Source organism: Fukomys damarensis, unplaced genomic scaffold, assembly GCF_012274545.1.
Source record: "Fukomys damarensis isolate Sample0158 unplaced genomic scaffold, DMR_v1.0_HiC HiC_scaffold_12, whole genome shotgun sequence".
Classification (NCBI taxonomy): Eukaryota; Metazoa; Chordata; class Mammalia; order Rodentia; family Bathyergidae; genus Fukomys; species Fukomys damarensis.
This window is the reverse complement of record NW_022900924.1, coordinates 10,624,666-10,646,119: the sequence shown is the minus strand read 5'-3', so window position 1 is coordinate 10,646,119 and position 21,454 is coordinate 10,624,666. Positions and strand designations below refer to the sequence as shown.

General features: G+C 42.6%; 1 protein-coding gene across 3 annotated transcripts in view; it reads left to right on the top strand.

Annotated features, from left to right (window-relative positions):
• Window positions 1–2,675: 2,675 nt before the first annotated feature.
• Window positions 2,676–21,454, top strand: part of Ccdc60 (coiled-coil domain containing 60) — a 165,021-nt gene continuing 146,242 nt past the window's right edge. For 2 of the 3 annotated variants that reach the window (XM_010604079.2, XM_010604077.2), the window contains exon 1: window positions 2,676–3,053. In XM_010604079.2, coding sequence (XP_010602381.1) covers window positions 2,991–3,053 — 63 coding nt within the window. In that variant the 5' untranslated portion in view covers window positions 2,676–2,990. The remainder of the gene's footprint in view (window positions 3,054–21,454) is intronic. The other variant, XM_010604078.2, reaches the window with a different exon arrangement.

The window sequence follows — 21,454 nt, the reverse complement described above, 5'->3', positions numbered from 1 at the left end:
ACTTTGGGGAATATTCACACCACCTCAATTAAGATGCTCTTTTCATCCTCTTTCATTTTGTGTGTGCATGCGTGTGTGTGTGTGTGCACACACACACCTGTGTTCCAAATAGCCAAACTGTAAAATGCCATGAGACTGGGGAGTTATTATTAACCAGTTGATCTTCCAAAACACTACACTGATCTAGAAATTTTTTGTTCAATCATAAACTAACAATAGCTAAATTTTATTGAGCACTTAAAATGTGTCTGACACTGTGTTACGTTTTATGTACACTTGTCATTTTCACGTATGTACTATTAACCCCATTCTCTAATGATGAAACATTCTTTGGAAAAAGGTGGTAATTGGCCAACTTGGGATTTAAACACTGGCTTAATTAATTCTCCACACTGTCTCTTGGTTAAATTTGGAAAGAGTCTTCAATGTCTAACATCCCTAGTGATCATCTGCGACTCCTCAACCTGTAAAACGCTCATCTGCACTTGGTTGGATATCTCTGGGAGGTGGCTGCAAGCTCATTCCTGTCTAGTGTAATGTAGCCCTTGCTGGACAAAGGAAGGAAATAACATGCATCAAGCCCTTTCTGGGTACTTGGCTCTCTGTTCTTGTCACTTTAGTTAGTACTCCCAGTAACAAGTGTAAGATGTGCCTAACCATCTCATACCTGAATTTCCTATACATGATAAAATTGAGGCTCTAAGAAATGGAGTAACTTGACCCAGATCTTAGGATCAGCAAGTGGTGGGACTAGGATTCAGACACAAGCCCTTTTCATTTCAGAGCTTTTTCTACTTCCAGTGCTTACCTGGCTTCAAAAGGTGCTAAGCGAGCATGTACTAAGCGCTTCCTTTGTGCTAGACATTGTGCTTTGTATGGATTATCCTTTGTTTTATTTATAGTACTTTGAGAATTATTATCCCTGAGACTGCTCAGCGGACAGGTCAATCTAATTCCAGAGCTCACATGCTTTCAAATTATGCTCGGCTGTATACATAGTTCCTTAAATTGAGTCCAAACTTCCTCCTGTCTTCTGAGCTCATACAGAACTAGTGGAGTCATCCTTTGCCTGCAAAGCTATAAGAAAACAGCCCTTTGTCTGTTCTGTTCTGGGCAGAACATTTGCCCTTCTAACTTGTTTTCTCATCCCCCGTTCCCAGCCCCATCCTCTGAACATGATTCTGTTTTTCTACATCATTCTGAATGCACTTGCTGGTTGCTTAATATTTCCCACAAAGGAAGCAGGAGGACCAAAACTTTCTATGAAAGGGAAGGTCAGATGCCTTCTGCAAACAATGGTGAGAAAATAATTACTTCCAGCCGTCATCATCTGGAGCTGCACAGCGAGCTGTGAAAGCATTCTATGGATTGGCACCTTTCAGTGGGTGCCTTCTAAAGACGACAAGGCCATGGTGATATCATAATCCTCAGCAGCTCAAGGTTTGCAGATGAAACATGTATTAAACTGATCTGGTGTAAAGTAATGCCAAGGATAAGGCATGCAAATCAAAACGTATGCAATAAATTTGCAGCAGGCTTGGAATCTATCCTGTAGGTGTTGGTTATTGGAAGAATCAAATGAATTAATGTACGTAAAACGCTTAGCACAGAACCTGGCCCAGAGCAAGTGATCAATGGTTAGTATTATTATCTATAGGAAATGAGCCCAGTGCAATAGGGGAAGTACATCAGGGAATAATAATGGTACTCAATCAGGACTCCCCACGTCTGGCCTTTATGTGTGTGTGTGTGTGTGTGTGTGTGTGTGTGTGTGTGTGTGTGTGTGTGTACACACACACACACACACATATGTATATGTATAAAATCCACTTTAATCCTCATGAACCCGTGGTAAACTTATTATCTCCATTTCAGAGACGTGGAAGTCACCTTACCCTGGGTCCTACAGCTAAGCAGCTAAGCGCTTGGGTTTTAGAGTCAAACAGTTCTGACTTTAAATCCCAGCTCAAATACATACTATGTGACCATAAACATGTTATTTAACATGCCTCAGCCCCCAAAATAGGATAATAAAATATCCTGAAAGGGTTCTGTGAAGATTCTGTTAATATTGCAATGTAGAACACTGAGAAGAGTATTTAGTACATTTTCAGCTCGTAATAAATAGCACGCATAAATGTATGTATTCGTATTCATACATGCACACTAGTGTACCCTAAACATGTGTGCACACATAAATCTATATGTAAGCTATGAAGGATGAGTAGGAGTTGTTCAGGTGGGAATGAGGAGAAATAGGCGTTTCAAGTTAAGCGTTTTCAGGGCTGAACGCGCACACTCTGCTAGGCGACCCAGAGCAAAAGAGGAAGGGACAGGAAAGTTAGAGACACGAGAAAGCAGTTTGAAAGGAAGGAGTCTAGTGGTTAGGCAGAGAGGATCGGGCCCTCTGGACTGAGTGGAAAAACCAGAGTTTGAAGTATGTGGCTGTAATGCTAGTCACCGGCTCAGGGAATCCCAGCAGCTTGGGAGACTTTGCGACTCCGCCTTCATCAGTGCCAGCCAATGAGGAAGTCCCTCATGGCGTCCCGTTGCCAGGCAACGTAGTGGGCCGGTTCCTGCTGTTGGGGGCTCTCTTTTGCCCTCCCAGGCAGTGCTCTGCTGAGCCCTGCTATGGGGCCCCCTTAGCTCCTGGACACTGGCGGGTGGGAATTTTGTCAGTGGAGTCTTATTTTTTTAGTTCACATTTTATTTATAATAGGAGAAAAGGGAGAAAAAGATATCCTCTGTCACAGAGGGAAAAGCCTTAAAAAGTTTTTAACTTTCTTAAAAGTAGGTGATTCCAGGGTTCCTCAGTCTACCCTATCTGGACTTCCTTATCCTGTTGGTGGGACATCCAGATGACTTGCTCTCCCAGTACATACTCCTTGGAGAAATTTCTGAAACCCTTCACACCAGTGGCTGCCGAAGTAAAAGATTCAAGTAAAGTCTTTCCTTGGTTGACATCAGGTGAAGCTTGAAGGATTTCCAAGATGAACAAGGTACCAGCTACTAAAAGAACGCAGCGCTTACCCAGCCCAGATCATCCAACACAGGTAAGTCTCCCCTATCTGTGGAAAACAATTATGTTTTCAAGTTAAAGTGAAATAGGAATTAGCTTCCAGACCCATAAGGGAGAGTAGGAGAGAGAAGAATTGTGGTGTAATTAAATTGTCGAGACACATCTCTGTTCCTATCAATGATTGGTTTCTCCTAAAGAATGAAAACACGAATCACAACACTGAGCTGGGCCATCTTATTAGCCAGTAATTCCAAAATGATGGAAAAAATCACCAGTGACACTGTAGAACATGATAAAAAATTGAGATGAATTGTAGGTCTGCTACCGCAGAACTTACTTTCAGAGATCCGCTCGGCCTGGGAGAGATGCATATCCTCCCTCTTTGCGGACAGGCTGTGAGTTGTCAAACTTCTGAGTCTGAAGGCTGGACTTGCTACTCACCAGCTCTGCGACATTAAAACAAATCACTTGGTGTCCCTGAACCTTTATTTCTTCCTGTCTACAGAACAGGGCCAGAAACATCAACTAGGCACAAAGTATGTGTAGAACAAATGAAGTCAGACCTGGACCATCCAGTATGATGCTAACATTTGCTAATTTGTATGTGGGACATGAAATTGTGCTGTTGATTTGAATGATAAGGACAAACTGGTATGTGTCAAATGACTAGCATCACAGGTTTTTGTGTTTTTGTAAGTGATCATAACTGAGTAGGCCACAATGATAAGCAAGCCTTGGTTTAGAAGCCTCAATCCCAGCATTGTTAGGGATTGGCTGAGGGAGAGAGGAGCAGCGCTGGCTCACAATGGTCCACTCACAGGGGAACACCATGAATCCCACAATCACACCCAGGAAGGGTGGCCTGGGGGATTCAGTGTACACAGGGGAGCTTAAAATCTTAAAACCCACCAGCACTTTCCATGTGGTCCAAAGCACCCTCAAGCTGCTCTTCTGGAAAGGCTGACTCATCTTTCTGCAGCCCTCGTTGCACAGCCCTCTTAGTGAGCTCACGAGCTGCTAGGTGCAGCTTCCTGAAGCTCTTTTCCACTCCAAATGCTATACAGAAATGTGTTCCATCCAGAGCAGCCCACTCTGGGACTGAATCAGCAGAGCAGGAGAAAGAGAAAAGTAGGATGGATATTTCAGTAGCCAAAGTGAGTGTCGGAGCACTCTGCAGACACAAACAGCTAGGGTTTGCCCTGGTCGTGCCCCTTAGCATCCTTGTGGCCTTGAACAACTCACAGAACTTCTCTGCCTTAGTTGTCATCCTTTACCTCCTCCTGAGATGGCTGTGAGTACTGAATGACTTCAAATATATATCAAAAGCCTCTAGAACACTGATGCGTACTAAGCACTCTGTAGATTTTTGTTTTATTGTAGTTTCATCCATTTAACAAAGATTTAATGAATCCTTGTTATGTGCTACAAATTTGATTTTATAAAAAAAATGAGCCTTACTTCTAAGAATCTTAACTCTCTAATGTGTATTCTTAGAAGGAGGAGAGAAGAGACATATCATTATAATGCAAGGTGATTAATGATGTGGTAGGAAAGTATCCAAGGGTGTCATGGAGGCAAAGGAAAAGGACAGCTAGTGTGTGTGTCTGTGTGTAAAATAAAATTTGGGGGAAGAACAAAGCCATATGCCTAAGTAAATGTAGCAGTTTTCCATCAAGGGATAGAGAAATGAAGGTGGAAGGAGATGCACAGGTTGGAAAAAGTATCTCTTCTGGGAGGAGGGTCGTGGGACTTGGTGAATCAGAGATATAAAGAAGGATCCAGAGGAGTGTGGAATAAACTAAGACCCAAAGCACAAAAATTTCTTTAAAATCTGTCACCACCCTGCTTTCTAGGATGTAATGAAGACTCTGGTGTGTCCCTGGGACTCATGCAAAGATCATGCCTTCTAGGACCTCCAGTTTTGAGAACTACCAGGAAGCATTGATTAACCTAATCGAGGCTAACTAGAAATTAACAGGAGGATGTGGTTTTTCTATAAAATGGAATACTACTCAGCCATAAAGAATGAGAAATTAGTCATTCATAGGAAAATGGATAAATATTGAGAATATACTCCTAAGTGAAATAAATAAGTCACACATGTGTGAATACCGAATAGTTTCTCTATTATAGTGAAAAATAATATATATAGTGAAAAACTATTATAGTATATAAGATCCTAATGAGATAATTGACAATGTGAAATAGAAGAAAAGGGCTAAAGGTGTAGGGAAAGTGGGAAGGGTAGGAGAAAGGGAATAAGGGAAAAGAAAAAAAATATGAGAAAATGAAAAATGGAAATAAAATGTTTGTAAATGGGGAGGGGAGGAGGGGGTGAAGGGAGGGCAGGGACAAGGGGAAAAACTGAGAACCAAGACCTGTCATGTAAAGGTACAAGATCCCAATAATGAATGTAACTGTCCTGTATACCTAAAATGTACCAATAAACTCAATAAAAAAAGAAATTAACAAAGCAGAAGAAAGTATGTAGATAGCAGGATTGACTTCTGGGGCAAATAAATTCATTCGGTCCCACAATGATGATGGCTATTGTGTGCTGAATGTTCACTATGTGCCACTTTCTCAGCCAAAGTCCTGACTTTGTGATATCTCCAGAACCTTCTATAAACCCTTCAAAGTATGAACTGCTACCTCTTCGTGAGGTAGATGGCAAAGTCAAGGCTTGGAGAGGAGGGGTCGCTACCCCCGGTGACCCAGCCAGCAATGAGTAGAGCTAGGATTAAAACTCAGATCTCCTTTCTCCAGAGTTCGAAACTTCTCTCTCTCTCTCTCCTATCAGGTTAACCCATCCTCACCAAATCATTACACTGAGTTGTCCCACTTAGTGCCCAGCACCACAGGGAATCCAAACAGAAGGCACGAGGCAAATCAGATCGTCTGGAGGGGAAGGGAAGTGATGCATAAGAAGAGAATCTTAAAATGCCAGACAGACAAGTTAATGTCCACTGAGGAAGAATGACAGGAGGGATCTGACATCTCAGGGGATGAAGGTGTGGCCGCACTGGACTGTGTGGTAGCGCTGACAGCTTACTGCATGTTAGCTTTATGGATGGCCCAAAAGCATCCTGTGGCCTTCTGAAACTAGCTCTTTGTCCTTTTCACAGGGATGTAGGTCGCTATAGCACAGCTAATGTCATGCGGGTGACTGCCTTGTACCGTATCTTCCTATGGCTTTGTTTTCACCAGAAGAGATATAAATGTGCATATCCTCCGTTTGAAGGTCTTTGGTGGAAAAATGTCCCACCTCGCCCCTAGCTTGGGTTACCTGATCTGTGTAAGGCAGCCCTTGTTGCTTTGCTTCCCACGGAAGCAAGAGAAGTCTAATGGAATCAGCCATGGGTGAAGGAAAGAGCAAGCTATGTGGAGGGTCACTAGGGATGAACAATTTCTGTCTTGGAACAAAGTCTAGAAAAGAAGGACACAAGGGACACCTCGCCAACCCCCTGTTCTAAATAATAGCCATGTAGGAATAGCATTTGGCAAAAACTATTAAGGTATGGAATATTTTGAACACACCCTGTTTCTTGGTGCCTGAAAGTTTCCACTTCACTGTCATAAAAACTCAGAGAGAAAAAGCATACTTAATTTGGGTCAATCTTAAAGCTTCCAGGAAGCAGAGTTGGCTTTTATTTCTAGCAGAATGGTTAAAAGAGCAGGTTCTTCAGCAAACTACTTGAATGCAAACCAAACTCTGCTACTTCCTAGGTTAGGTAACCTCAGGCAAATCAGCTCCTCTCTGCCTCAGTTTCCTCCTCTGTGAAGGTGCACCATGTTTTAGCTGACCTACAAAGCTCCCATTTCAAAATGCATCTTAATTTTTGTGTCATTAAGAGAAAACTCTCTAGCGATTAATGGGATGAAAAGATGTGTCCCAGTTTTAGAGATGATAAAATGAGGAAAGAAACTGTGCACCTTAGAATAGATGAGTTATAACTAAAAATGTTCTATCCTCCTAAAACTGTTGTGAGACAAATATGAGACAGATGGGTAAAGCTTTTAGAATAGAGCCTGGTACAGAATCAACACCACTGAATATTAGCCACTTATTAACTATGTAGAGGTATGTTGTTAACTTCCTCTTGTACCTGGGTAGACTGAGGCTTGAAGAGCCCCCAGAGTCTAGCAGGCTGTGGAGTAGTAAATTGGCAGATGCAGGGAAAGGATGACAAACCGGGCAGAATCCTGGGTATGGGAAGAGGTGGACTGAGCATCTCCCTCCCTTCCCCCCAAATGAGGAGGATGTGTCTGCTCTGAGAGAGCTTTGGCCAGCCCACTCCAAGCCCAGCTGGGCTGCCTGAAATGTGAGCAGGAGAATCAGCCCATCTTTTTAGAACAATTTTCCCCAGCAAGAGAAATCTTGAATGGCAGCACAATATATATCGACTAAAATGTGAAATGCTCTTCCTCTCCATCCAGAAAGGAGAAAGTGGGGCTTGCAGAGGTAAAAGCTGCTCTCTGGTGAGCCATGGGTCTTTGTTAAAAGTGAACTCAGAGTTGAGTGATTTCTCTGGCCTCTAATCACAGAGAGCATGCCGCCTGCACAGAATAACTGATTACCTTTGAAAAACATAAAGTAAAACATCGGATGAACACTTGAGATTTTATTCTGAAGACTCTCAGTCAGCTGTACCTGTTTTTATGTCATTCGTGACTTAGGCCAGGAAAATAATAGAGTCCTTTTCTCTCCCCCAGGCATCCTCCTGACTCCATTGCCACTACAGATGACAATTTACAGAATTTAAGGTTTTTTAATTTAGTTTAATTTTTTTTCTATGTGGCCTAATGCTTTGGGTTGGTAATGCTTGCCTTAGCAAATCTTACTGTGTCTAATTGCAGGCCCATGTGACAGGCAGCTCCCCTCCATGATAAATCAGGATTCAGGGAAGGAGCATGTTCATTACCTCCTGACAGCAGAAGAGTGATAGGCTCTCTCTCTTTATGCTGGACAAAATGAAGCGAGTGCTTCGTTCCGTCTGCAGAGAGGCAGCTGCTCTGCACAGGGCGGAGGTGCAGGGGATGGGAGTGAGAACAGATCACAGTCTTGTGGATGTGAGAGAGGCTTAGCAGAGGCACACAAAGATGGGTTCTTGTCCCCTTTCTGATACTCTCTGGGGTGACATTTTGTGAAATGGACTGAATAATGATAGGATCCAAAGCACAGGGCTTTGGAAGGATTAAATACAACAATGCATGTGAAACACCAAGTGTGATATCAAGCACATAGTTAACTTCTGATAAGTGGCTGCAGTGGCTACTATTATTTATTTTGCTCCCCTGCCATCTCTGGATGTGGGTGTCACCACCACTTCAGTGGAGATGTGGTTATTCCAGACGTGAAGGCTAGAGGTAAAGTCATGGAATGGAGAGGTCAGGCCCTAGTTAAAGGCAGAAAGAAAGAATCAGGTGTAAACGTATTTTCTATGCTCACCCAAGCTCTTCTCCATACATGGGATTCTGCCTGGCTTGTCATCTTTTCCCTACACCTGCTAATCCACACTACTTAGCAGACTGCTAGACCCTGGGCCTGGTGGTGCACACCTCCAATCCCAGCTACTTGGGAGGCTGAGGCTAGAGGATCGTGAGTTCAAGTCCAACCTTGACCATGCTTTTAAAACTATACAAAACAAACAAATAGAAAAAGGAGTGCCCCTGCACATGATTTGAGTCCCTCAGCCCAGTTTCATTACACGTTTGAATGCTATGAAGAACCAAAAGGTAGTGAGAGAGATATATACGCTATGTACCAATTAGGAAAATTTCTGGCTGCAAGTAAGAGAAAAATTGAAAAGCCAGTGAAATTAATATGAATTTATTTTTCTCATGGAAAAAGTCTGGAGGCGGATGACTGCTGGCATTGTTTCCAAAGCTCACTAACGTCAGGGTGGGGAGAGACTTTTTCCTGATGGTTACAAAGTGACTGTCCCAGCTCCAGGCATCACATCTATCTTCCAGCAAAAAATGGAATAGTGCAGAGTAAGAGCTGTATGTGTCCCCTTTCTGAGGCAAGCAAAAAAATCTTCCCAATTTATTTCCCTTTTCTCATTTTCCAGAAAATTGTTGCCATTATTTTTCTTATTGCAAGGATGACTGGAAGAGTATGTTATCTTACAAGAGTATGGACAGCAGAGGCAAGGGAAAGGTGCTAGGATTGGAGATAAGGGTTGGAGTGATGAATCCACAGTGACTGGTACAGATTATTTCATAAAACTTCAAACCTCAGGAGACCCAAGCTATTCCCTGACAGAGGCTAACTCCCAAAAGAAAGACAGCCTCTCTCTCTTACCTTCCCTACACCATAACTATTTAGTAACCCTAAGGGCTTCTGACCATTGGGCAAAACCCATCAGAAGGCCATGGGGACCAGGAAAGAGGAGAGTTCCCTACTGGAACATTCATTCATTCTACGAACAGATACAGAGCTCCTAGTGTGCGCTATGCATAGTTCTGGGCGCTGGGGACACAGAAGTGAGCGAAGGTGATCAGATAGAAACTGATCCTCATGGGGAATGGTATAAAGAGGGACTGGGACCTGTAGAGCGCGGGCCGTCATCATTTCCTGGTGACATCAGTTTCCAGCGTTTGGTGGGGCTTGAGGCAATCCTGGTTAGACAAGATTTTGCACACCTGCTAGACGAAGACCTCATCTTGACTCCCTTTCAATATCTGCACAGCCACCTAAGACTCAGCTGTCGGCTGCTAAATTCAAAAGCTCCAAGAATCCGTACGGGGTTGCATGGCAAGGATCAGTTATATAATATCTGACAGAAGCCAATTAAACCTTTCTTGGATGGAATAAGCCAACATATTTTTCTCAAGAGATCTGACAGCTAAATCCAAAACCATTATCACTTGTGATGGGATACCTTCTATCAAGAGACAGTGGCATTTTCCCTTTTTTAAGTTCCTGTTTTCAAACTCTGCTGAGAAAATTTCTTGCAGGGCTCGATTTGGATCTAACATATTTCGGCCTAAATTGGAATCTGTGCAATTTGTAGTTTTATTGACTAACTGAAGAATCTGAGTCTGGAGATCAGCTTGCAAAACTAGAGATGCATAGAGGGTCCTGGGTTTCACAAAGCCAGAATATTGTACAGCTGGGATGGTCACTGATAGGGGTTTCGCATTGGCATGGGTTTTGTTGTGGGCTGTAGCTCAGTGATAGGAAGGGTGGAGAGTATGCCCCAGGGATGGTCAGGTCATGGCTAGGGTCATCTGCTGAGGTGCATATTAAACACCTGTCATGTAATAGATGCTTTGGGGTCACTGAGATGAATCAAACCTGGAGGCCTTCTCCCAAGGAACCCACATCATTACTGTGTAATGTTCAAAAATAACTATGAGTCGAGATGGCAAATAACAAATACCAAAAAGAAAGGGAAACAATCTGCAATCATCCCTCAGTATATATAAGGGTTGGACCCAGAACCCCTAATGGATACCAAAATCTGCAGATTTATATAAGCACCTTGTATAAATGACAAGGTATTTATTTATACATAACCTACTCACATTGGCTATCATATGTTCAACCATTTTTAGATTGTTTTATAATACCTAATGCAATGTAAAAGCCATGTAAATAGTTGTCACACTGCACTGTTTAGGGAATGATGACAAGAAAAAACAATGTCTGTACATGTTCATAACAGATACGATTCTCTTCACACGTTTTTGAGCCAATGTTGGCTGAAGCCATAGATTCACAATCCGTGGAAACAGACAGATGATTGTGCACAGGACTTTGGAGGTAGAAGCGAGGTCTAGCCTGGAAAGAGATGTGCAGTGAGACCATCTGATCCAAATCATGAAAGATGGCTGGATATAGGACTGGGGTTGTATAAGACACAGCCAGAGCTAGAACTTATTGTCTAACACATATGGGTGGAGTGGGGAACATTACCATTCTCCAAAGAACGGATTCTTTCTTGACGTACTGTCTAAAGAATGCTCCTCTGCATACCAATCCTTTAATGCTCTCTACATCCATACCCACGTTTCTATTGTACAAGACTGTTGAATCTGGGAGGATTTATTCCACAAATTCCCACCAAAGCTTTAAATAATTGCAAAGGGGGTAATGTGTTACTTCTTTCAAAGATTTGAGTCTCAGAAGAGCAGAATTTCCCAATCTCAGCACTATTGACATTTTAGATCAGACAGGCCACCCTGTGCATTGCAGGAAGGTGAGCAGCATCCCTGGCTTCTTGTACATTATATGTCAGTAGCAACCGCCTAGTTGTGACAGCCAGAGATGTCTCGATATTGCCAGATAGCTTCAGGATCAAAAATATTCATATCTGGTTGGGAACCACCAGCAGAGGACTTTCAAAGGCCTGAAAGGCCTGAATACCTTTCCCCAGTTGAACACCCGTCTGATGGTTAAAATTTCTGCATGTTAAGGGCTGGGGATTTAGCTCAGTGGTGCCACTACCTGCCTCACAAGTGCAAGGTCCTGAGTTTGATCCCTAGGACCAAAAAAAAAAAATTTTTTTTTTGCATGTAAATAAATGATATCATTGTATAACCCATGGTGCAACTCTGGCCTCTCCCTCTTTGTCATGTCCTTAGGACCAATGAGATGCCCTAGGTCAGTGCTCCCCAACCTCCCAGCTTTTTGACAGCAGGGCCCAATTTTGTGGAAGACAGTTTTTCCAACTCTCCCACTCCTCCTAGTTCTTCCTCTCTTCCTTCAGTATTGAGGACTGAACCCAGGGTCTTTTCACTGAGCTCCATCCCCAGCTTTATGCATTTTTTTAATTTTGAGACAGGACCTCACTTGTCAAGAGATTGCCTAGGCTCAGCTCTACTCTGTGACCCTCCTGCCTCACCCTCCCAGAGTGCTAGGGTTACAGATGTGTGCCTCCAGGCCTGGATGCTTAGTTCTTTAAAGAAGCTATCCCTAACTAGTCCCTCCTAAACTGAGTCACACTCTTCCTTTGCACCCTGAAATTCCCTTTACAACACTATCTTCCTTTGCAAACTAGAAGTTCCTCTAGGGTGAGAAACACATCAGCTTTGGTGGAACAAGTATACTCTTTGCCTAGAATTAGGAGGTCTGGTGCCCAGTTTTCTCACTACCTGGCTGTGGAAATTTGGACAAGTCATTTAACCTCTCCAGTTTTTCATCTGCAGAAACAGAGAACCCAACCTACTAGTTTCTGGGCTCTTTTGTTGCTACATGATTCTAGAGAGTAAAATAATGGCTACAGCACATCTATTTGTACCAGGCACTTTGCATATATGATTAAAATGTAACTCCTCAATCCTGTAGCCCTAGTTGCAGACATGAGAAAACCAAGCTTTGAAGATGTTGTTTAACCTACCCAGAGGCACCACATAAGCAGGTGATGGAGTTGGGATTTGAATCCAGGGACCGATAACTACAGAAAGCCTGTGTTGTTAAGATGAGACTCAGGCTGTCATAAGGTAGGGAAGTGGACAATCATCTCTAAAAGCGGTATCTGCTGGGGCAATTTTCAAAAATTCTCTGGCAGAAAAAAGTGACTACCAAGTTTAGCTGTAGGCAATGGAAATAAGAATGTGACTGTGCCCGTGACCACAGACAAGAACATTTGCATTTTCTTGAGCTCTTGCTAAAATATACCATTGAGTTTCTGGCAGAGAATTACAGCTAAGGATAGGGAGTAGAAGAAAAAGTCTTCTGTAGAAGATGTGGCTTAGACTCATCTTTCTGCATAATGTTCATTTCAATGAAGATTTATAAGCCATTTCTAATTAGAGTCACATTTTCTAAGGCATATTTTGATCTTAGGTCAATACACTGCCAAGACCTGCTAGATAAAAAGGACAGGAAGATAGCCCCAGCTAAAAGAGGGATGAGGTTCTGGGGTGTGTGTAGCTGAGATGTTGATCATCGTGAGCAGCTTAATTGGGTTGAATAATTTGGGTAAAAATCAAGTTAAATGGATTAACTCTGAATCCAAGCTCTAACTCACTGAATTTTTTATTTACTGTAAAATATACCCTGCATGATAATAGCCTGTTTATTTTTCCAATTGCACCACTAGGCTTGGAGCCCTTTGGAGAAAATGATCTTGCTGGAACTCATGATTTTATCTACTCCAAAGCTCAGCAAAGGGGCTGGCACTAGGAGAATGTTCAGTGTTAGTTCATCTCTGCTCTCAGCACCAAGGATAGCTCTATATCCTGAATAGGGCCACTCATTCCTTGGGCAACCGCAAATTCCATTTGAACACAGGCCACTAACATTTTATTCATGGCTATATTCCCAGCACATGCTAGGTGTTCCTATAAATACAGATACCCATCCTAATACTTACAATGAGATCTCGGGCAACTTACTGTGATTCTGTTTCCTTTGATCTCGTATAGAAATAGTATCAGTTCCTGCCTCATCAGATTGTTAGGAAGACCAATAACACAGTGCTCAGAGAAGCCCCTAACACCTATCGAGTGTTCAGTAAATATTTCCACTTAGGGACTGAAGCCATACTCCCCAAATATCAAGAATTAAGACTTTTAAATACTGACATTTCCAAAGATGACAGCTCTCACACTGATTATTTTATATGCATTCAGGAAAAGGAGCCAACAGGGTAACGTGACTAAAATGCTTCATTTCCAAGAGCCCTTGAAGAAAATACCCAAAAGGCAATTAGCACATGACTTTCACCTATGTTGCTATTAGTTATTAGCTGATCCCATCCTCTACTAATCAAATTGCTTCTTTGATATTTTTAGACCTTTTAAAAGAGGCTTCTCAAAACTCGGGAAGCAATGCTTATCGACAGGTATAAAGGAATTTGAGAGAACACAGATCTGTCAGCCTCACAGGGGATGGGAAAAAGGTGTTATGGGGAGGACTCTGCAAGGTCTGTGCAAACTGGAGCAGACAATCTGGGGCTGGGGCTTCTTTAACCCTCGCTAGCCTCCTTGCTTGTGGCTGGCCTGCCCCACACCAATAAATAACCTTCTCTGGCCACTCGCCCTTGTGATTAGCATCTGAAATTTAAATTGCCCCTGAATAAGCACAACTTTTCTCCGGCCAGACAAACTTTTGTCAAGGCCGGTTGACTGAGCACCGGCACCATAGGTTTCGAGTCCTAACTCTGACACTGCTGTGCTGCTCCATGACCCAAGGCCATCTGTTCTACCTCTCTGATGCCGAATTTCTCATAAGACACAACATGAATCTCATGGAGATCCACAATAATGTCCATCAAGATCAGGACCAGCGTAATAATTGAAACTGATCTATGATTCACATTCTACCTTTTGGTGCTTTGTCTGCCCCATACATGAGTGTAATGCCAACATCAGCTTTTCCTAAAAAAAATTAAAATTTAAATTTAAAAAAAACTTTCCCTTAAAAAAAAAACTGTTTTCTAATGAGCCATCATTTGTTGGGACTTGTGTCTGGATGTCCCGAGCCTCGTGTGCGCTCCTAGGTGGGGATTTGGGGAGGTGACTGGGCCATAGGGGTGTGATATTCATCAGTGAATCAGTCCACTGGTGAGTTTACAGCTAAACACTATTGGGGAGGTGAAGCCTGGATGGAGAAGGTGGGTCAGCAGCGATACAGCCTGAAAGAGTCCACCGCCTTCCCTCTCCACTTCCTGCCCACCATGCACAAGCCAGCTTCCTCAGCCAGGCCCTGGCGCCGCGCTGCCCTGCTTTGGAGCTAGCCAGCGATGGACTGAAACCACTGCAAACTGGGAACCACAATAAACTTTTTCTTCTTAGAGCGGTGGGTGTTGGGTACCGTGTCTTAGTGACAAGAAAGTAACCATCATCTCAATTTTGTCTTGAAGACAGCAAAATAAGGCATGTGAATGGTAAATTATACAGGCATAATAATGGCAATAGAAAGAATTGATGCTTTAGTTGGGTAATTACTATGTGCTACATATCATGTGTTATGGTTTATATTTAGGTGTACCCTAAAGCCTCATGCAGTCATAGGTAGGACCTTTGGAAGGTCATTGGATTATAGGGCTATTAGAGTTTTCTTGCTGTTAGGATTTGGGGCATGGTTGGAAGAGGTGGTAACTGTGGGCATGACCAGGAAGGCTAGATTTCCCTTCCCGGACCCTCCCGTGATTCTCTGCTTCCTGGATGCCATCCCACGCACAGCTTTTCTCCACCATACCCCTGCTTTGCCATCCTACCTCGGAGCCAGCTGTTCTAAGACATCACACTAACCTCTTACAATATCATCCAGTTCCATGCCCTCTACCATGCTAACAGCTAGACACTGTTAGTCCCATTTTTCAGGTGAGGAAACTAATGCTAAATGAGCGCACCAAATTCATATAGCTAGTGAGTTGACCATCCAGCATTGGAACCCAAGTCAGGTTGATTTGAGAGGTTCCCGCTCTTACCCAGTAGGTTGTGTTACTCAGCAAGGTAAGACTGGCTTTTTCTGTTGGTAGATATATGGAATGAGAGAAAATACGTTCCCACTCTCAAAAGAGGAAAGGAAGAAAGGAAAGCCACTCACTTGAGGATCTATGAGGGGTAAAGAAAATCCTGACTGTATCCTATGTGCTGTTCTCACGTGGCTTGTCCTCATTCACCAAGGTCAAAGTCCAGGGTGTTTTTCAAGGACATCATACTTACTCAACAGTCTCCAAAGTTGACAACTGACACACACAGGACTCTGGGTCCACTCCAGCCTACCAAGAAGCCCATGAAGCCTCCATCCTGTCTTCTGTAATACCACTAGTCACAAATGTCATCCATCACTGAAAAAAGCCTGGGACCTTATCAAAACACAACCTTATTTTTGCCTCTTTTTGCCACCTTCAGATATTTTCAGCAGAGGAAGCTCTTCTGTGCACAAAATAGTGGATTTAGTACCTTTGCTATTTATCCATGGGTAGTAGCCAGTCTCACAGCCTCTTTAAGTCACAAAACACAGTCACAGTTCAGAAACTAAAAGCATGGATTCATGTTATTAGACAACACTGCAATCTTCCCTCAGGAAAAAGAGCGGCCTTTCTCTTCTTCTTGTTCAGGATGGTTTCAGGCCATCCAGGAGGGAGGTGTGGGACCCACAGAGATCCTCCAGCCCCACTAGCTTTCTAACCATATTGGCTGGAAGGGGAATGGTGGATATAGGCAAGGTCTTAACAGCACTGTAGAAAGACAGTTCTGTTCTCCCTAGGTCCAGCAGATGCCTGAAGCTGGCTCCTTTTCCCCCGGGCACTTCTTAGCTTTCTGCAAGTAATCTACAGCAGATCCCCTAGTGCAAATTCTCTAAATACTTTCTACCAGTGGTGTGCTCCCCTTTGACCCTGGCTTACCAGTAATTGGCATCCCCAGACTCATGGCACTAGGATCGCCTATGCCTTGGGCAGGAGTCATTGTGGGCAGCACCCAGGTTGATATTCCTTCTGCTCCTACATCTGCCCGAGATTTCCCATACCATGAACATAGGTGCTACTCTTCACCTCTCTTCCTGCCCCAGAAGACTCCATAACCTGCCTCTGATGCCTAGATTTTCCAAAAAGGTTTCAGAGACCAAACTACAAATCCTCGGTTATAGGATCTCATTTTAAAATGTTGGACAATCCCGTGTGGCCACTCCCTCATTCCTTTCAAGGTGAAAGGTGAAGTGACCTGTTCCCTTTAGGGTTATGATTCAAGGCAACACAAAAGCTGATATTGGAGAAATCACTTCACAAATCCTGCTCTGCCTTTGCATTCTCTTGTTACCTTCTCAAAGTGGTTACAGATTAAGAAAACTGCCAGGTGTGGTGGCACACACCTGTAATCCCAGCACCCGGGAGGCTGAGGCAGGAGGATCACTGTGAGTTTGAGACCAGCCTGGGCTACATAGTGAGTTCCAGGTCAGTTTCAACTACATAGTGAGACCCTGTCTCAAAAAGAAAGAAAGAAAGAAAGAAAACATTCTTCTACAGTGACCTTGAAGATTCCTTCAAGGTGATCTTTCTCACTTTCTTGGAGTCTGTTTTGTATGGCATCTTGTACTTTCAGTCTGACCCATACTACCTATTAAACTATCCTATCACTGTACCATATATTCAGGATCGACCACACAGCAGGTGACTTACAAAGCAATTGACTGATTTCCAGGCCTTGCGACTACCCTGTGAAGAAAGTATCATCACCTTCACTTTGCAGATAAAAATAGTGAGGCTCGGGGGGGGGGGGACTTGTGTAGTAGAGTCAGACAGAGTCATACTCCTAGGGCATGGAGAAGCTGATACTCAAAATCAGGCCTATCTGGCCCCAATGTCCCAATTTTCTCCTCTGCCAGATGCCCAAAGTAGCTCATCTTTGCTGAGTTGGAGATTTGGCTTGATTTTGAGCTTCTCCAAATACAGTTCCAGACCACACTCATACAGCCCAAGTTCCTGTTGCCAACACCTTTTTGAGCTCATCAGAAGTTACAGGCTCATTCTAGGGGAGGATGTCCCTGTGCACAGAAGGCATATCAAAGGCAGCCATCTTATACTTATGAAACAGAGAGGCCCCTGTCTTCCTTTTCTGGTATGAGAACATAGCCTTCCTACAGGCTGATTTGCAAGGAAACTAGACCTCACTAGTCTCTGTCTGCAGTACAGGAAGAGACCTCTTCTGGCACTTAACGGGTCTTAGTGTAATGCACAGGAGGGTCCTGAAGGAAAGGATGGGGGGCGTTGGGCAGAGGCCAAGAGCCCCTAAGCAGCAAACTCTGATTCAGGGGAAAAAAAACAAAACAACATCCCAGAAGACAGTCTTGATTTCACCAGAATTTGGAAGCTATAGGTAACCCCCCCACAACACCATCCTATCAAGACAACTAGTAGTATGTTAGGTATCCCTATGTGACTTTTAGCTTCTTCCTTAATTACTCTGATGGTTTCATCTCCTAAAAAGAAAAATAAAGCCCTGGACCACCCCACCGCTTGGACACCAAGGAAAGGCTGCCTTTCAGACCAGTTGCTAAACAGTATGTTCCTGCAGCCTCCTGATTTCATTGCTGCCCTGTCTTCTTCCCCGGATGATAATGAGTGTCTGTCTGTAACTGTGTACTGTGGGTAAATAGATCATTAGACACGATTGATGGCAGAGTGGTCCAGATGATGTTTTAAAGCAAAAGCAGAAGATCATGAGGGTGTCTCCAGCTGTAAATGGCAGGACCACAATGCATGTGGTTTCAGTTAAGAGCCTGCTGGAGTTTTTCAGCATAAATAGCCATTTCTGAAGATTCATCTTTCTGCTTTAACAAAGAAAAAGAAAAGCTTTCTTCCCAGCAACAGCACAGAGCCCAAGGCTTCAGGCAAATGGATGGGGTTTGTTATGATGAAGAACTTGATATCAAGTTACAACTCACTAATATAGACAAGGCAATGTTTTTGCAGATGACTTCATTTTACAAAGCCTCATTCTCAAGAAAGTGTATTATTGGCACCAAAAGGGAAATAAAAGCAGATGCCACAAAAGCCTAACAGGTTCAAGGGAGAAAAGGTACAGTTGTGTGGAAGGAATGAGTTTAACAGAACGATTTTGCTGCTGCTTCAACCAAGGTCACAGGCCATTCAGAGACTGGCTTTGTGTTCAAGTAGAAGCAGAATTCAAGCCAGCAGAGACTGAGCCCGAGAATTTCTTTCCTGTTATGGAGACAGAACAATCCAAACCAAAAGATTCTCCCATCATCCAGAACTACATACAGAGTTGCAGAGAAAACTCTACGGAGCATCTACCAGCTCTCTCCCCCATGTGAGAGAATGTAATGGTAACCCTTGGTGGTCCTGGGGTCTGTCCTGGCTCTGCTATTTACTGACAAGTGTGACCTTGAAGAGCAAATCACCTCTCAGTCCTCAGTTTCCCTATCGGCAAAATGCAGATAAAGATAAGACCTACTTTTAGTAATTTTGTAACTGAGGTAATCAAAATTCTGGTCTCTCGGAGAGAGACCTGGCCAGAGGTGGGCTCAGCGCTCACATGTGGTCTAAGCTGCTGTCTTTTTCCTGTCTGTTGATGAATATGTTGACTTGGATTCAGGTACATATTCAGGCATCATCAAAAATAGGTACATTGGGATGACGCTCCTTGTCTCCTCCCTGCACACAACTGGGCTCCATATTATGGTACATCTGTGTCATCACCAACAGCGGGTCTACTAAAGCAGATTAAAGATCACTGACTTCATCCAGTCACTCAGCAGCTGCATGCACTATGTGCCAGGTACTGTGTCAATGGAGCCTAATGAAACAAACACAATAAATGTTTTTTTTTCATAAATTAATCTTCCTCAAGTAGTGGGCCTATTATCTCCTTGTGCATCTACTTGTTCCAAACAACAAAAATCCTATTGAAAATGCATTGCTCCTGCTATCATTTAATACTTTCCACTCCTTCTTGCCTTTAGGTTTTCTGGCTTCTTACAGAATATTCTCCAATATTCTAGAATGTTCCATTTACTTCTGGAACAAATCTTCCCAGCCATCTTAGGCAAAATCACTTTGAATATCTCAGCTCACTGATACTGGGTAAAAGTCAAGCTTTCCTTGGATGTGGCACCCTTGCTTCATTATTAGACCAATACATACTTATTTACCTCACTCCATTTTGCTCGTTCATTTTATTCATGTGAATACAGATTTATTTATATTCACTTTATTCAAAAGTTTAAGTCTAGAGTCCTTCACTCATCTAATGTAACATTTCTTTCTAGAGAATCTGGTCATGAATTCATGTCAATCTTTTACCAGATTTTTAGAACATTTCCCTCAAAAGCCTATGCCTGAATGTCAGCAGAATTTTCACTGTTCTTAATCCAATGGTAACCCCCTGGATATGGATATTGCGATCAACTTTACTCAGTTTCCATAGTTTTCCTCCTTTATTAGTTCCTACTTCATTTTTTACTTTATTCCCATGTCTGTCCAGACATTAAATACCCTAGAAATGCAAATGAGAAATATCTCAGAGGCTTCACTTTGGGTTTGTAGCAAAGGCCTGAAGAGTAGGTCTTTTATCATTGCAATATCTTGCGTCAGGATCAATTTCCCAATTTCTTGCATTTTCCTGTGTGTTTGGAAATCTCTTTCCACTAGTAGGGTTTTTCCCAAATTATTTTATTCTTCCCCAAATGCTTTCAAAAAACAATTTTATTGAAAATAGCATACATTGTGAAAGGCACACAAAATATAAATGTACAGCTTTATGAATTTTTACACAGTGAAAAGATCCATGCAGCCTCTTCACCAAGACCTAGCACATTACCCAAATGCCCTAAGCTGTCTTCAAGATGTGATCTCCATTCTCTCCAATGGTAATCGCCATCCTCATTTCTAACACTATTGATTAATTTTGTTGGATTTTGAACTTCACATAAATGAATCATAGAGCATATATTCTCGTGGCTCTGGCTTCATTTGCACATGTTTATGGGATTTATTAATGTTTTAGAGTATAACTGTCATCTGTTATCAATGCTCTAAAATATTCTATTGTCTAAATGTACCACAATATATTTATTAATTTATCTGTTGAGAGATGTTGGGGCTCTGCTTTTGCACAGAGGAAGATGAGTGGTAAAGCTATTACAAAAGTGGTATGAATGTGAGGTTCTTTTTCTTTTCTTTTTATTTTTGGTGTGTATCTTTTGGTGAATCGGTGTTGGTTTCCTACCGGTAAAATTGCTGGCCAGAGAGTATGCATACATGCAACTTTAGAAGACACTAAACATTTATCCAGAGTGGTGGTGCCAGTTGATACTGTTACCAGCCGTGCAGGTGAGTTCCAGTTGCCTGCATCCACAGCAACTTTGGCATTGCCAGTCTTTTTCATCTTAGCTCTTTTGATGGATGTGTTGTGGTATCATATTGTAGAAAGGATTTAATATGCTTTTCTCTAGTATCTCCTGAGGCACAGCGTCTTTTCTTAGGTTTACCGGCCACTTAGACACGTTCTTTTGTGATGTGCCAATTCCAGTCTCTTGTTTATTTCTCCACTGTCACACACATTTAAGCTCCAGGTGGGAAGGAAACTAGAATTTTCAAAGAGGTGACAGAGAAGATCTGTACACGTTTGGAGTATGGTGCCGGGGATGGAACTCGGGATCCTGTGCTTGCAAGGCAGGTGGTGGAACCACTGAGACAAATCCCTGGCCCTGGAGTATGGTTTTAAACACATGAAGATCTTTTATTTAGTTACTTCACTTTTAGTGTTGGTTCCACAAAAATATTCCTTGAATTGCTGTCTTCAAAAACAAGTATTATACATAGACACTAAAATATACTATATATTCTTGAATAGATTTACACATATACTTGAATATATATTCTTGAACATATATTCACATATTTTCAAACTTATATGTATAGAATACATAGAGGCATATACGCATGTGGTTACCACAGCATTTTTGTAAAAAAAAAAAAAAAAAAAAAAAAAAACTAGAGTAAAAGAGAAAAAAAA